The following is an 18,509-nucleotide window of genomic DNA, read 5'->3' on the forward strand; positions in this document are numbered from 1 at the left end:
ATAGTACTCTTTATTTTACGCGTATGTTTCGACACTATTTCTATATACTGTATATGGGTCGCGACCCAAACTGGGCTCAACAAATACCTAAAAGTTATTGATTTTATTTCCTAGTAAATTTGGTGCTTGCGTAGTTTGTGCACCAAGATTGCGCCCAACCTGAACATAGTATTGTAACAGGTTATGATTCAGGTTGTGCGTCATTATGATGTACATGTTTGACGAAAAACACTAATACAAATATCTCAATAAATACCTAAAAGTTATTGATTTTATTTCCTAGTAAATTTGGTGCTTGCGTAGTTTGTGCACCAGGATTGCGCACAACCTGAACATAGTATTGTAACAGGTTATGGTTCAGGTTGTGCATCATTATGATGCACAGGTTTGACGAAAAACACTAATACAAATATCGAGCCGTAAAAAAAATTGCTCAAGGCTGCAAACTCCACACCCATGTAGAAATGATGGACAATGACCCCAAGATGAATAATCACAAATAAAAAAAACTTTATGTCCGAAATCAAACTTGGACCAAAAAGGGCCCCTTATCTGCCGGACTAATATGGGCTTTTGGCCCCACAACTCGATCGATGCTCAACCGCTTGCCTAGTGTTTACTTATCGCCGATGATAGTCCTCGAGCTGAAGTTTCTTTCGTGCAGAAGAAAACCAGAAACAGATGGGCACTACTGGTAGGTATGGTTGGACTGAAACAGAATAGGGCATTTGATTTTTTAATTAGACTATTTAAAGTGTAGCCCGCCATAAATTTGTCAATATCTGTATGCAGGTATGAGAGTATTTGCCGCAGAGGTTTTGGCAAAATTGTTCAGATACAGATAGCAATATACCGTCCAACTGTATAGACGGTACGGTACGGAACTACCGGTATTGCAGACATCGCAGAAAAAGAATTATTGCTAATATGGCAATATACGATACTGATATAGGCTAAGTACCGGTATCTTTTTAACATTTTGCTCGATATTTTAGTACCGGTACGGTAATTGCGGGAAAGTCAACGGGAACGGTACCGATATTTGAAAATAATGTTTAAACGTGAGGACATTGAAATTAAATAATGGCATTAAGCCCACTTTACGTTGCGTTGAAAGTTTAATGTGCAGTTGGTTTACCATGATTGCTCTGATTATTGAAAAAAAATTGAGTATTTGAAATTTTCAAGTGAATCTTCATTTAAATAGCAGTCTTCAAACTCTTCTTTAGACTACAGGACTAAATCCTGCCACTGCACTTCAACTTTCCCTCAATTATTCTGAACCTACAATATTGTATGTAAACATCAAGGGAATTTTGTTAGTGTTCAGTTGTAGGGTCACGTGTAGTTTCGTACCACAAATACTTGTAGTCTGGTAGTGGGCGTGCATAACGTCATAGAGCTTGCCAAAGAAAAGCTACAATCACCCAAAATTGGAAGTGGCATCTGCACTGACGATAACAAACTCACTAACGCCAGCGATCTCTCTCATGTCGGGATTGTTGCGGCTAGAAAATGAGAGCTTGCTGGATTTAGAATGCTCGCCTGGGTGTTTTGGATGACCATCCGTACACTTTCAGACTTTGGAGGGTCTTATTAAGTCACTGTGATGTCATAGTGACGTGATGTTTGAATGACACAGTCAGGTGGGGGTTAGGGTTTGCATAAGAAGCAAACAGACCAGGGAAAGCGAACCAAGATTTAGGTCAATAGATACAAAATAAAGTAAATATTCAAAGACAGCGATAGGGAAATTTGAGAAAATTTATTACAAACACAAAGTCTGGTGTCTTATGTAGTTTCGTACCCCATGTACTTCCAGTTGGCCTGGCTCAATAATTTTCGTCGTTCCTAACCCCGGGTCTCATGTAGTTTCGTACCTAACATACCTCTAGTGGGCGTATCCTAACAATTTTTGGGTCTCCTGAAGTACGCACCATAAGTACTTTAGTTAGCCTGGCTCAACAATTTTGTATATGTAATTTATAACCCCCACATGACTATGTCATCCGGAAATTACAAAAATTACGTCACTTCGACGTCACAGTGACATAATAGAGCCCTTCAAACTATACGAACCGCCATCCAAGACGCGCAGACAAGAACCCGAAATCGAACAGTTTTTTCCCGTTGCAACGATCTTGATAGGAAAGAGACCGCTGACGTTAGTCAGTTCTTTATCATCGGCGCTGATGCCATTTCGGGCGATCGTATGTGTATTTGGCAAGCTCCATGACATGATTGTGACGTCGTAGTGACGTGATTTTTGGATGGCTTAGTCAGGTAGGGGTTAGGATTGACATTTCAAAAAATTGTTATGCTATGCACACTAGAAGTACGTTAGTTACGAAACCACACGAGACCCGGAGTTAGAAATGACATATGAAAAATTGTTGAGCCAGGCCAACTAGAAGTACATGTAGTACGAAACAAATTTTTTTTCAAATAATTTTTCATTTTGACTGTTTTCAGCAATCCATTATATTGTAAGATGGTTTCTCCACGACTAATATCTCAAGTTTTTACACAGGTTTAGTCTCACTTCATAATTTCTAGTATGGTGTGGGTTATACAGCAATGATGTTTTAAAAATATTCGATATAGACGAATTGTATTGCAGAATGTGAAGTAGAGATGGAGGGAACAGAAACTATTGATCGATATAAACCAGCTCATGGATTCTCAACATTACCTTACCGACATAGAGTGGATTCCCCACAAAAACAAATATCTTTTACGTCTGTTTCATCTACGGAGTCGGGTCCCGATACATTCAATGCAAGCCAAGATACAGTGGATGCTGTACCACTACGAATACGAAAAATGCCTTTGTTTCCGGACGATTATAGCAAACAACGTCAAGCTTCTGTAGAGAATCTTCTCGCCAATAAACCTTCAAATATGTCAAGTGAATCGAAGCACTCTGGTCAGCCTCAATTAGTCGGTGAAAAAATAGGTTCCTACATCCCCTCTTCTGCTTCAGGCAATCTTGATCCTGATCCGTATTCGTATTTTGAAATGCAACAACAAGGTCTCATGCCTAAGAGTTTTCTGGATGTACATAAAAAATCTGTGGATTCAAATTCTGATCGTCACATCCCACAGAAAAATAATGACAAGGAACTGAATTCTGGTGTTGAAGGTGATACATGCAATGTAAAAAAAGGTGCAGGTGGATCTACTTCAACAAAAAACACCAATAATCACAGCACTCACGATAATGGATTTCAGCAATCAGGGTACTACTCTGTTTTTTATTACTGCTCATACTCATGCATTTTACTCCAAACTAGGCCCTGTACAAGCAGTGACTGACATCTATTGATATGTGGGAAGCTATTATTTTTTAGAAAGACTAATCTTTCTGGTTCAGCATTTCCCACCCAATTTATCACACACTGGGTGAAGTGGTGGGTGTGAGATTGGACCCAAGATGTGTAATCAGCTATGCCAACACAGTTTAATGCTTCAGTTAACCACTATACCAGTGTTTCCCTACCTATGGGTCGCTCGTTTTTTAAAAAAAAACCTCAAAGTTACTGCTTTTATTTTTTAGTGAATTTTATTGTTTATTTTATATTTGCATTGAAATATTGCTCAATAGTAATTGTATATAGGGGAAGTATGACAGTATAAAAACTTTGCATCCGCAGTTATAAGTCAGTTAGTTCAATTTGTGACCATTTAGGGCACAAGCATTAACTACCTCCTATAGTAATTCAGCATATCCTCGGGTCGCGAGATTTTACAAAAAATTTTTTTTTAAAAAATTTGGGTTGTTTGAGAACCATGGCACTAGACCACCACATGATTATTAGTGATTTTGAAATCACTCATTCATTTTTACTTCTCTGCAGAACTTCTTCAAGGCAGATGGGAACCACGGAAACTGATCTTTCTGTTAATCGACCGCAGAGACCAGTTTTTAATCAAGGTGAATAGTAAAGAATACCTGTAATTGAAGTTATGGTTAATTGGAAATATCAAATTTGAATAACAAAAATTTACTATGATAGCTTTTGATTAGCTTATTATTAGCTAACTATACCGGCATAAGTTTAGTTTATAACTGTTTTGATATTATAATCTGATGCGACCTCTTCTGTTTCATTTTGTTAATTGGAATAGGGATATAATGGTCCAAATTGTCCTTTGAATGACATTGATTGCAATGTATTATGTTAATTAAGACTTCTGTTCGTAATAATTTGAAATGTGTCTAGACTAAATTAAAGACTGAGATCTGTGTAAAGTTTGTTATTTTACACCGTGCCTAGCTTATCTCTCAAAATTTCTTTAAGGACTTCAGAAACACGAAGATCGTGCAATTGAAAACCAACCGACTGCTCCTATATCTACTCCACCGACGCATACAAGAGGACGTGATGAAACTCAAGTGAGTAGTATTACCATGAAGTTCCAAAACTTTGAGTGGGGAGTCTCAAATCAAGTTAAGAGTCCGAGGTCGAGTCAATCACTAAATTGAGCCTCGCTTGCAGTTAGTTGATGAAGAGATATCCTATTGAGATGGGTTAATTGGAGTATTTTATAAATTGTGACTCTAGTTCTAGTCGAGTCATTGAAACGAACGTCCCCAACACAGGTTGAATATTATCATTCAATGATAAGAATGTACATTCATTTTGAACACAGTGAATCCTTGGACCATTTCAGAAAACTTATTATTGTTGTTATTTGAAAAAAAAAATACTTCCTCAACCATCAGACTATTCACTCTCAAATTTTCAGTACTCAGTGAGTTACTAATTATTAAAGATGGAGATTTCAATTTATTTTTTCAGGCTTTCTGGGACTTGTTGTTCCACCCCACATTTCGTTGATTTAAGAAAAAATTGTACTATAACGTGTATTTCCAAAAAGTGAAAATAGCCTTGTCCATATATTTAAGCATACTTTCGTGTCAACTGATTTTGGGGAAAGTTGGATTTTTCTGATTCTGATTTTCAGGTAGTAGAATAAAAGTTTAAGATTATCCATAGAATTTCAACTGGTAAATTGTATTTTTCAGAAACCTACTGGGTGTTGCCAAAATACTTGTATCAAACTGTGTTGCGCATTATTTAACTGGAAACATATATTTGATAGATTTTCTATGTGGGATTGTGTTATGACATTGGGTAAGTATTCATATTATCAATTTTATTTCTTCCCTTCTACAAATTGTTTTTGTATTTAACTAAACATTTTGCATGCGTTTAGTATACCAAAATTTAGCTGTTGGAATTCTTCCCTTTATTTCGTGCTATTTTGTCATTGGTCCACCCATGATGTTATGTGGTATTTTACCCAGGGATGGTCAAAGACGAATAATTTACTACTCAGAGCATGCGCCGTATTGATATTTCCGATTCCAAATATGAAATATCGTACATATTCTAAAAATGGGTCATGTTTAACAGGAAATTTCATGCAAACCATTGTAAGTTTGGAAACGCAGAATGTTCGAAATAAATATTATTTGAAATAAAATTCTTTTTAATATTGCTGTGTGAAGTAAAATTAAGTTTATTTTTATTTATTTAATTTGTTTTGTATTTTGTCAAAATAATTCCGTTCTTAACAGAATTCTGAAATTTATTGATTCATTAATTAAGGGTTTATTTATAAGAAGTGTACCGGTAATTAATTAGTAATTGAATAGCAATATAGTAACAGAATGCAATGGTATTATTAATACTATGTGTTAGTGTTACCCCGAGAGTGCTTATTCCTATATTCAAATAGAGTTTATCAAGAAGAAAATAGTACTATATAGTAAAAATTGTTTTAGTGATTCTTATCTTTTTTATTCAGTTTCTGTATCCATATTCATTTTTGATGTCGTCACTGATTTGATTCTTGCTTTGAAATATTATTCAAAAATAGAAGAAAATGAAGCATATCGATTTTATTTTGGACTCACTCTGGGATTAGTTATTGGTCCGTCCATCGTAATACAGGTATGATAATTCTGCTCATATTGAATAATATAGTTCAGGGATGGCGAACGTCTGACCTGCAGGTTACATAGTGACCCGTCATGTTTTTTCAATGTTCTGTCCAAATAATGAATTATTACAAAAACGTACCAACTTTTCAGAGATGAAAAAATTAGAATTTTAGTATGTTATTATTAATGAACATCTAACTACATTTTAACTGCGCGAAATAACAGTTTTTTTTTAAATTTTTCCTTGCGGAAATTGTTACTGTTACTGATTAGGAATTTTTCATATATTTCAACTAAATTAGGCAGTTGATCTAGGCATAATGTTGACATATTATATAGTAATTAAAAATATCATTAGTTCTCTCCTGGGAATTTAGTGTGCGAGGCTTGCATTGTTAATTCAATCGAATTTACAGACTATAAACTATTCAACAAACTGTTTATCATTTTATTGATTAGTTGATGTATATGGTTTTGAGAGGTAATTTAGCTATGTGTGTAATATAACCCTTATTTTGGACACCCTGTATGTATGTAGTAAGGAACTATCTATTTCAATTGGGATATTTTCAGATTAATTTCACCATTTAAAATATCTTTAAAAAATATAGATGTTATATCTTATCCTTCTCTCATTTGTACTGTATCAATTGATTTTCTCATCAGTTGCAAGTACTTTTAGTGAGATTAAGGTGTAATTGATAATTTATAAAACCTACTTGGTACTCTTAATTCTTTGGATAAGCTGTTCAACAGTTGAACAAGTCATCGAAGTTGACTACATACAATCTACCCAGCTTTTTAATTATTAATGTATCCGAATATACTGTTGGCATGTGTGTAATGATATTTTTTGCTCTCTATACATCTGTTGGTTTATGCGGTTTGTTGGGCTTTTACGGCTCTTGATCCCAATTTTCAACGCATTTCATCTGCCGTCACAGATTATTTGCTTTATTATTATATAATGTGCTCTAAATTTATCACAATTCCGAGGATCATTCCGATATGAGTACGAAGAATATATCGAAATTGGATTTCAGATAATTTTCTACGCGCATTTCAATCTACATATTCTGTTTTTCCTATTTATTTTTGCGAGACTTTAAATACCGTAATGATTATCAATGTCAGGCAGTTAATAAAACAAAATCAGATATTTGAATTAAAGTCATATTCGATAAATTGAATCTTGATTTTGGATACAATTTAGAACAATTCAATCTAAAAAATTATCCTTCATTAAGCACTTGAAATTTCATAGTATGACCAGGGAGGCCTTCCTTATTTTGAAAAACTAAATAGAGAAAGAACCAACCAAATTCCTTAGATTATTTAGTTTTGATAATCCCCGATCAAGATCAGCACTCCAATTATATTTTAGGTTTATTTTCCAATTTTTTTGTTAATGAACATGATATTCGTATATAATTAATAATAATATAAGTAACTTACAGTCCAATTACCAACCAATACAGTATTTCATCATATTTCATACAGTAAGGACTTAAAATCAATAATTTTATTGGTTGTCCTTCGTGACCGATGCAGTTATTAGGGACGCCTGTATCTGATGTTTTTAAGAGTGACCTCTGTGAGTTACTCAAAATTTCGATATTCAAAATGACTAAGATGCAAAATCACAACTTTGAATCATCAATTAATTTTACAAAGTAAAATAATGAATTGTATTGGACTAGAATTAATTGATTTCTACTGTCTGTGTTTATGGAATACAGCTGATAAATATTTCATTTATGTCACATTTTGTTTAAGGCATGCCTAGATGTAATATTTATATCCATCTATATTCTTTCACCCTTTCGCTGCAGAAGTAAAATTGGCCGAGACTGCCAGACATATTTAGATAAATAAGGGATTTTGGAATAATATATGTGACCCAAGAAACACAAGAAAATCGATTCCTTGTCATTTGTCAATACCTATTACTTACTCACACTGAAACTAACGCTAAGAATGACACACATCTCCCCTGTTAGGAATCGGAGTCTGGTTGGTTGTGTTCATGTTAATACTGAATAACACAAAATACATCACCTAGTCAATATATATATTTTTCAATTGGTTACATCCAAAATTGAAGATAAATGATGTTAAATTTTGAAAGGATTTATGTGATTTTGTCAAGGTACATATCAAGCGCTAACAGGAAAAAGATGAGAACAAAAAAAAATTGCAACACAGTGTTATTATTAATCATTGTAATAATCATTGAGTAAAAAATATAGGTACAATTTTTACCCGGTATGGTTACAGAAAACTTTTATATAAGGGTAGTTTTTGAACACAAAATGGGGCCAAAGCTATCACTTATATTAATATAATATATATTTTTGGGTGAATTCCTATGGGGCCTGATATCTCGGTCTGACTTTCACTATTATTTTTAAATGTATTGCCATTTTTTCATCCATTTTCTCTCAATTTTTATATTTCCAGATGTTTTCATTTGGTTGGGTTATAATTGATTTTGTATCAAAGAAAAAACGGATGGAGGAAAATACAAAAAAGAAGCAAAAATGTGAAATTAAAGATGTGATTACACTTTTATTCAGCTTTATTATCCACTTTTTTCAATTAGCTATTTTTTACAGGTGAGTGTAAATAATGTTAGATAGCCTTTAATATAGATAACTTTCAATTTGCCTTTGGTATACTTTTGAGCCAGTATCTACTTAACCATAATAATTTCTGTAATAAATTAGAAATTCACTTTTATCAAAACAACACTAAACGGTAGTTGAAATTGTGGTTTTTATATGAAATTTGCAATTTTCGCAATTTGCAAAATGAAATTTGTCATATATTATGTTTCAACAAAGTATTCCATTTGGAATATTCTGAATCAAAATAAACTAGAATATCAAAGTTTTCTCCTGTTTCAGCAAAATTATAAAATCATAGTATGGGTATAATTAAAATCTTGAGGACTCTCTTTATATCAAACATTTTTAGTACCAAAATATTTGAATGGAAAGTATTTGTATCTAGTTTTGAACTTGATAGATTTGCACTGGTTATCGAAGGTCAATTCTTTCATGAAAAACCTGGTACGACTTGAAATTAATTAAATATACTATCTTCTTGCAACGGTGTTTCGGGTCATCATACCGAAACTGCGACAAGTATTTTTCTTTGCTCTGATAGAACTTTTGTCGAATGTCAATGAAACATTTTCAGTACTCTGTGACAGATTTTGAAGGCTTATTTTTTATAATCCATGAAATATCTTTATTTAGGTATGCACACGGTATCATTTATGGAATGAAATCACGTTATTATGAGGTCCAGACAAAAATATGTCCAAAGCGTGAGCAACAGAAGAATGAGCGAATAAGAAAACATTATGATCATATGGTGGTTAATTTAATTAAGTTTATTAACATTAAGGAAATGCGTTCTCAGAATAAAAGTTGTATATACTTCCATTTATTTTGAACTATAACTATTTTAGGTACATTACTCAAATTCAAGTTCCATATACTTTATTTTACAATTGTTTGAAGGCTGACATTATTTTCCACTTAATTTTTAGTAAATGTGTTTTTTGTAACGTTACAAAAACTTACAAATATAATGTCAATGCGGTACACAAATTAAATAATAAATGAAGACATACTGTATTAAATTTTATTCCCGGTTTGAAATTTTAAAAACCATCAACAAGATGTAGTAAAAAAGGCTTTTTAGCATGTCTAATCGCGTTTTTACATTTCGCAACATTATTACTTTTGCGGGCAGATGGAAATCACAATTTCATTATTTTAATTCCATTTCGAAGTTTCTCCCCACACATCATTTATTTGTTCATCTTCTTTTCGACATCTTATCCATTATTTACGACTTTCAATGAGCAAATGGAAATTTCTCTGAAGTAATCGTCACGTCATGGTGCCCTTTTCAAATGTATCATCACATCATTCTTGATTATGGCATGTTGTACGTCATGTCAATTTGGCCCAATTCTTGTGAATTCAATATTGGTTTTCGTTATATTGAGTTATAGAGAATGCGACTGAGTAAAAGAAGTGCTATTTTGGTAATAACTAATCTATCATTTCGTTATTATGATACTTGTAACTCGTTTAACTAATGCATGAGGCAGAAAATATTTTACAGTATGTAAATTTTTTTAGCAATCATATCTTTGAACGGACATTTTGGATTAATTTTATATCAAGATGTACTTTCAGAACATTGACCCACAGTAGTTTAAACTATACTTCATAGACAACTATTATGAACTACACACAATCACACGACCTACCTCTCTTAATATTTATGTAAAGGGGATAGGCCACCTTGAAATACAATACCAATACAATTAATCTCAATTAGGTCGAATTTTCCATGTAGCCAAAAAAAGGAACTCAAGAGGTAAACAATGCTATGTTCGAGCAATAAATAAACAAACTTCATCAAAGATGCACAATTTTTGGTTTTGTCATTTTTATATTTTTTCTCATTATCCATGTACTTTTTTTAAACTTCGACTGTTGACTTAAAATTCTGCCAGCCTCTAAAAAAAGTCCTAAAGTCCAATCCCAATAACCAGAGGGGAATTTAAAGCAAACTCCAAGAAAATTTACCCAATGTATTTTTTTTTATCCTGCCCTCTATAAAAATTAGAGTAACCAAGAAAATGGTATTAAAGGGAGGATAATTCTTTAACAACCCTAAAGTCTAATTTCAATAACCCAAGGGGATATCAAAACGAAATTTACCCAATGTATTTTTTTTTATCCTGTGAGAAAAACAAACATTAAGGTACTTGAATATTCGTAAATGCCATTGTATATTCAGCTTTGAATATTCACTGCAGTGTCACTATAGAACTTCAGGAGCAATATAATAATCTTCATTAAATATTTGTCTATTACAATGGCTTGATGGTCCATTACAAACTGTCTGATAGTATTGTTAATTAAACAATAGCACAGGTGTCAATACATATTTGTTCTCCATCAAACTTCTACCATGGGATTTTATTGTCGTATTGTCAGGGTAAATACATTGAGGGGAATTGAATTTCAACATCTTTTGAAACAAAAAAAAATTTCGCCTTCCTATTTGTCTGTAAATTCTATATAAAACATGGTTTACTCGAAAGGAAATGTTCTTTTGGTTAACAATTTAAACTTAGTCTTAAAAAAAGAAAATCTACTTCATTTTAGGTACATGCATTATTTCTGGAAAATCGATGTTAATATTCCTTGTTGGGTTTTTGCATGCATGCTTTAGAAATCAAGTATAGTTTTTTCGTATTGCTGTGTTAAATTTATATTCAGGTTGTAAAATGTTTATCTCATCATTCAAGTAAGCTATTATTGCTGTTCTTTATTTTTCATCTACCCAAGTATATCATTGAGTATGCATTCAATATATTATGTTTGGTATTCTTTTAGTAAAAATATGTCACCTAATTGCGTCACTTCTTTTTTTCTAGTGGAGATATGAAGTCCATGATATTTCCATGTTGCGATTACTGGAATCATTCTTGGAATCTGCTCCTCAACTTGTACTTCAGTTATATATTATGCTGATGACTAAAAATCTTAATGTAGTGGCAGGTAATTACCTTAAATGTTAACATCTGAATATTATGTTGCATTCATCAGGTAGAGTTTCCTATATTTATCTTGGAAGATATAAAAACCAATGAGATTCAAATACTGTCTCATTCGATTACCAGTCCAAGCTGTCGGAATAAAATAATGTACTAAACAAAAATTTTGGTAAAACATTTACAGTTAATGCGTGTTAATAGGAGAAATCAAAATTTTTATTCAACATCAATCATTTCAATACCGTCACTTGATATGAGTGTATCTTCAAACTGGGTTGTGGAATATATGCCATGTATTTGGATAAGAAGTTGACCTATGGATTGTGATACTAAATTGTCATAGCTCTTGTCCATGCAAAGATTATTGTTGGGAATAATCATACCTACTTACATCCTTCAAGTCCATTTATTTGAGAGTTGCTTTCTTGTTTCAAACTGTTCTGATCTTTTTGCTTTCATATTTCAGTTGTATCTTGTGTTGGATCACTTCTTGCATTATCTACAATGATGGTAACAATACAACGTGCAATCCGAAATTCTAACCATAAGAAAAATCAACTATCAATACCAGCTAGTATCGTCATGTTTTGTTGGAGAGCCTTCACAATTTCATCCAGAGTAAGAACAGTGCATTAATTTCTGTATTTCTTTTTTCAGAAGGCGATAATTCTCAATCTCAAAGATCTCCAGTACTCATTATTGAACAATTTCCTAACTAAAACCATAGTAGCTTATGTCACATTTTTCAGAAATGAACTTTTTTCATATTCCGTCATTCAGACCAGGGGCCATCTTCTGGTCTGGGTTCCTAAGCTGTACCTGTTTTAGTTCACAAACGAACTGTTATAGTTGTGCAATTTTCTTAAAACCTTAGAATCTGGCATAAGCTAATTTGGTTATACTGAGGAGGTGTGAAGAGCAATTATTTTGTAAGGACCGGAATCTTTCTTGTTGGCCTTCCTAATTTAATACACCCTGGGTCAGGCACAAGATGTGTAACCTGCGATGCAACACAGTAAATCTAGCGTCTTAAATCCCACCAATTTACTTTTTGACAGGTTCTTGCATTTGCATTGTTCCTCACAATACAGCCATTGGCATTCCTTATATTCATTATCATGCACTGGGTGGCTGCTACAATATGGATTGCTGTAAGAGGAACAGATTTTTGTCCTAAGAAAATTGCAGAGTATTTATTCAATGGTATTTGTGGGTGAGTTATTTACAAAAAATCAAGCTGCTTTTAATCAATTAACATATGATCATTTTTATTTACCATCGAATGTTGAATAATTTAAAGTTTAATAATATGACAAAATACCTTCAATGACACTGATGTGCTTGACTCTATTTTGGTAATGGTGGTTCTCAGTACTGGTTTCAAGTCTTCCAAATTTAATTGATATTTTCATTTAACATAAGTTAGTGTCAAAAAATATTGTGACTCAATGGTGGTCAGGTTCCCCAGTTTAAAGAGCCCTGTCAGAAAATCTTATTCAAGCAACGCGGAATCTACAATTCAAATTGGTCAATGAGGCCAAATATTCACTCCATTTTACCCCGGGTCTTTGGGGTGACTTGGACTTTTTCACATTGTGTGATCACTATCTACTTTTAACAACTGTGACTGTATATTTCAGTATTATCTACATATTTTGCTTCTTCAATGTACATGAAGAAAAGGACGGTAGAAATTCTCGTTCAAGATGGAGGATGCTGATATTTTACCTTGTTGTGTTTGCCGAAAACTCAATTTTTTCCATTTTATGGTACTTCTTTAGACCTGGCGGTGATACTAAATTACCTTCATGGAAAGAACTGATGTCAAGCGGAATTTTATCTAGTTCTGAAACTCTTCAACCCACTCCGCCATCTCTGATCCCAACTAAAAGTGCAGGGGTTATTCAAATGGGACATGCATTGCTCCTTATTGTTGCGGTACATCTATTTTACATACTGGGATTAACATTCATGTTACTATATTATTTCGCTTTACATCCCAAAAAATCTTCAGAAAATTGTTGTCTTGCTTCAGAAACTGAAAATACTACTCAAGAGAGTGCCACAAAACTCGTAAGTGCCCCGGAGGAATCTTTTTCACGAAATATGGTCGTGTATTCATCTGTGCCATGTGATGAACAACTATCAGTTCCTGCTGGTAATTTGTTGATGAGTAGTGAACCGCTCAATTCTCGTAATGCAACTAATATTCCCTCTAGCAGCAATTCTCAACATCGAACTGGTCAAAGAGAAAACTTGCGCCACAGAGAAAGGGGTAAGAAATCAACAGAAGATGTTGAATCCGATGTAGAGGTTGGACCTTGGTCCATGACTGTTTTCGATAGAGATTTGCGGACAAAAAAATTATATAATCGACAGTATTCACAGGAGAAAATGTTGGAAGAACATGGTTCTTCTGAAAGTATTGATGAACAAATAGAGTACAGTCCGCGGCAAACCAATCGTTTTAAGGCTGTTGTTACACCAACGCATAACAAGCGTACAGCTTTTAATTCTCCAATTACAGCAGCACCTGGAGGGTCGCGGCATAAGGATCCGGATTTTAGCAAATCTACGAAGGACAGTGCTGATGTCCATATGCCTAGCGTAATTATCAGGCCTGGGTCGCAAACTCTTAAGCCAACGAATACGGCTCCACGTTCAGCCACTCACCATGGTTTTCAATCCCAAACTCTTTCATCTTCAAAAAAAGTCAGGCAGCGTACAACTCCACCTTCATCTCTAAACACAAGTCCTGTCAAACAATCACCGAATAAATTTTCACAAAAGATTCCGCCATCTGTAGAGAGTAGAGACTACAGTGCATCCATGTCCTGCCTTATGGAAACCAAGCCACATTCATATGCTGCTCGCAGAAGACAAGCATTGGGTGTTCCTCCTGCGACAAGCTTCATGATCAATAAAGGTGAAATTGTAGAATCGATGGAGAGTTCTGTTTAGATTCGATAGAACGGTTTTGTCAGCGTCCGATATATATATATACCAACATATGTATCTTGCCTGTGTAATCATAAAAGTAATGTCCATGAAAGTAATCTTGAATGTATAATGACTATTGCCATACTTCCTATATCATTTACATATTCAACACAAGCAAGGAGCACAAATGAAATTTTATCAGTGTTAAATGTCTTGCACTTATCTATTTTTTATACCACATTACCAGCGGTTATTTTTCAGATCTGACTACCGTAAAGAGATCCAGACAAATAAGTAAAGTGTAGCAAATAGATAACTGTTCAAAAATGTCGAATAAATTTGCCTCCAATGACAAATCAAATCATAAGAACCTAAATTTTAGTAGTTGATAGTGATTCATAATTTGATATGAAGTCAAATCTCACTATATGATTTTGATCTGTAATTTGTATAGAAATTTTGCCTGCAGTTCAGAATATGATAATTTAACCATAACTTGGGATGTTCAAACGATATAAATTTCATATTTGATTGTATTGTTAAAATCACCCCATACATTATAGTGATTCAAACAACACAAATTTAATTCTTTATAGAAGATTTAATGAAAATTTTACATGAACTCATAATGATCCGTTTGATTTATGTTTAAAATAAGCTTATAGTGTTCCTAGAAAATGTTAGTATCTGTAGTTAGCCGTATAAAGACAGTGTATATGTAAACTTAGCTTACCAAGCATGCAATAGTTATAAAAGACATTTTGTGTTGTGAGATTAACATTTCAGATCAAATTATTTTCCATTTAATGTCCGTTATGGTGAAGCATGATAATATCTTAGCTGATATTTAAGTTTTTAAAATATCCATAGTTTATCCAATGCGCCAGCCAAGACATACAAAAAAAATCATGTTTACTCAAGGTTATAACTACATGAAGATATTGCAAGCTTATCATTTTTATCTTGTATAAACATATGTTTTGTAAATAGTCTTGTTTCAATAATGTTCTTATTTTTTTTTATATAGCTAATTCACTCTGGTACCTCAGCATCTCGTTCAGCAGCAATCCAGAAACATACTTTACCAAATTCATGCCAAAAATATTCATTTGCGAGCTTGTTCATATATATGGTGAATCTATGGTGTATAGTACATAATATTCTAATAAAATAGCTAATGTTTCCGTAAGAAAAATCTTTGTCAGTTACCCAGGATTTCACTCATTGCACTGGATAGCTTTTCTTGTATGTGTTTTATAGGGTTGGAATTTTATTTCAGACCACTATCTTAAGAGGAATACTGATGACACACTGGTTTGGTTGACACAATCATTATTATTTTGCAATTTTTTTTCGAGTGACCACTTTTAGTGCCATTATTTTATTTCACTTGTTTTGCTGTATTTTTTGTTTCGTACTTTAATTTTTCATCAATAATGAAGCCAACAAAACAAGAGTTCTACGTACTTATATCTGTACTGTGATTTCAATTATGATTTATATTTTTTTTTGTTGCTTCTGTATTAAAGAGAGTACTATTCTTCACCTCCATTATTTTCACATATCGCAATATCACTTGTAATTTTTTCTTGTATAATAGATCGTTTATTAATTTGGATTGTATTATTATTGTCTTTTTCTACTGTCAGCATTGGAATGATTGACAATTAATTTTTCATCTCAGTATGTGAAAAAAATTCCCTATCCCAGTTACCAAATAAGTTTATCTGGTAAAATATTCAAAATGATGGATAAGTTCATTGTTCATTCAATCGCTATAGTGCTTTTTCTGATGTGATATGATATAATGTGGCATAAGGCATTTGTGCCTTCACTATATGGTTAAATTACATTCACCTTTATCAATTTGTTGTCTCGCATTACCATGACGAAAGGTTCTGCAAAAGTAACGTGTAGCATTCATAATTTTCACATTTTGCTTTTACTGTGAATATAGAATTTAATTCTTTTCTCTTGTGTATCGTCCAGGCATAAATTTTATATAACCAATACAGTATTCGTTGGAACATAATTTTAACACGATATTGATCAGAAGGAAAATTTATGTGTATGAATTTGTGTTCATTATGGAGTTAGTTGGTTGGTTCCTAATTGTCCCTATTTTTTTCTGTTGTACAAGATTAGTTTAAAGCAGGGGTGTGCCGGATTTTGACCGGCCCGATGACTGTATCCAACCACACTCTGTAATATGGTCCGACGCATCATTCTTGAAAGTTGCCGATTGCTCTACTCTCACCGCACTGTCAGTTGCCTTAGTGGACAAACAATTGTGTTAGCACACTTGTTAAATAATCGTATTTGCTACGCCGATTTTATGTACCCCCACAACTGATCGATTGACTAACGAAAAACTAATGATCCTCTGCTGCCCACTGACGGCTCGTTTGAAAGCTTATTTAAAGAGCTTGCAATTGGCGATTAAAAAAAAAAGTTTTTTTTTAAAAGTGGTGGTCTGGGTCACAAACCGGATAGGAAAAAGGCATTTTTTTTTCTTGGGAGTTGAAGCTTCAAACCGTGATAAAAAATAGAAATATTCGCTAAATCCTTTACTGTTACCGCTTCGTGGTTGGGAAACAATAGCATAATATTGCTGTAGCAATTTCATGATCCAACTCAAAATACTTTGGTAGATGGAAGGGATAATATGTCTTCTATTACCACCCAAAAAACACCGAAATTTGCATAAATTTCAAACACACTCTCTCGTTCCGCCGCAATTAAAATTTCCGTCGTAAACGAAAGCGGGATTTACCGTCGCTTATGTTAATCTCAAAGAAGACTTCTTATCAATAAACTAAAACCCGGAAACAGTAGACCAACAGTTTGCGACCGATTGCTAAATGAAACAGTGGAGTACATCAACGTACCCGCCGCAATCTAGCGACTTTTGTCGTGGGTACGTATACGTGCCCACCGCACGGAAAGGGTTAAATAAGCTTTCCAACGAGCCGTCAGTGGGCAGCAGAGGATCATTAGTTTTTCGTTAGTCGATCGATTAGTTGTGGGGGTACAAATGCATAAAATCGGCGTAGCAAATACGATTATTTATTGAAAAATAAAAATCGCATGGAAAGGGTTAATAAAAATCGCATGGAAAGGGTTAAACAAACATTATAAGGTCAAAGCAGAGCGTTGTAAGTATTCACACTACTGTTATCAGTTATATTTAGATTCTGAATATAAATAGATTTTATATTAAGCTTCGTTAACCATGGAATATCCCAAGAAAAGTAGAGTTGACAGAGATTGGATACCGAAGTATTTTTTGTAATGATCCGGCCCGCCGAGGACTTCATCTTCCCACATCTGACCCGCCGACTAAAGAAGTTGCCCACCCCTGGTTTAAAGCATGCCTGCCGCCGCAAACGACGGCGGCCGTTGTCCGATTCGATTGATACATAGAAATTTGAAAAAAAAAACATATATACCAAAGTTAAAATCAAGCACATAACATTTGTTCGTGTACCCAAAATTTTGAAATGCTAATCGGGAGTATTGTGAAATAAGTCCTCGAAATTCAAACTGGATTATTTCATCATGAAATGCGTTCCCTCAATACACGCAACAACTAAAAGCCACACTCGACCAAAATGCAACAAACTCACACCCACCTTTTGCTTTTCAACTGAATTCGTTTAAGTTAGTCTTGCTTATGCTGTACCTCCAGTTCCAACCTAACTTATAAAGCGAATGAGCTCTTCTAATAAGCACAATAATCACATTTGTTCTGCGTGTTTTGTGATGTAATTAATAGTGAAGTTCACTCCAGCGTTCCACGGATGGCTAAAATATAGGCAGATTAGTGTGAAAAAAGTTGTTATTATATGCTCTGGGAGATGTCAGTCGCCACTCAACAAAAAATATAAAAATCGCTAATGCGCATATGCATTATACACTCTTGCTACAGCATCCTTGCGTAATACGCATACGGATCCACCTGCGCAAAGGCATAGAGAGAAAGGAAAGGTAGTTAGTTTCACGCAACCTCAACTGTTAGTTGCTTTGACCCCC

At 33.8% G+C, this 18,509-nt stretch overlaps 2 protein-coding genes across 5 annotated transcripts in view; both read left to right on the forward strand.

Annotated features, from left to right (window-relative positions):
• Nucleotides 1-18,509, forward strand: part of LOC120345456 (inosine-5'-monophosphate dehydrogenase 1-like) — a 149,280-nt gene that overhangs the window by 115,732 nt on the left and 15,039 nt on the right. The gene's annotated exons all lie outside the window — the stretch shown is intronic.
• LOC120345396 (uncharacterized) lies at nt 2,522-16,548 on the forward strand. Of its 2 annotated transcripts, XM_078114997.1 has the most exons (12): nt 2,522-3,239; nt 3,858-3,934; nt 4,302-4,396; nt 5,030-5,138; nt 5,815-5,960; nt 8,411-8,565; nt 9,211-9,328; nt 11,418-11,541; nt 12,004-12,155; nt 12,596-12,750; nt 13,178-14,463; nt 14,739-16,548. In XM_078114997.1, exons 1-12 carry the CDS (start codon nt 2,635-2,637, stop codon nt 14,780-14,782), a joined length of 3,066 nt encoding a protein of 1,021 aa, XP_077971123.1. In that variant the 5' UTR covers nt 2,522-2,634; the 3' UTR covers nt 14,783-16,548. The 2 variants fall into 2 exon arrangements, with proteins under 2 accessions (XP_077971123.1, XP_039270761.2); XM_039414827.2 differs by having other exon boundaries at nt 13,178-16,548.

This window comes from Styela clava, chromosome 8 (assembly GCF_964204865.1).
Source record: "Styela clava chromosome 8, kaStyClav1.hap1.2, whole genome shotgun sequence".
In the NCBI taxonomy this organism is placed as follows: domain Eukaryota; kingdom Metazoa; phylum Chordata; class Ascidiacea; order Stolidobranchia; family Styelidae; genus Styela; species Styela clava.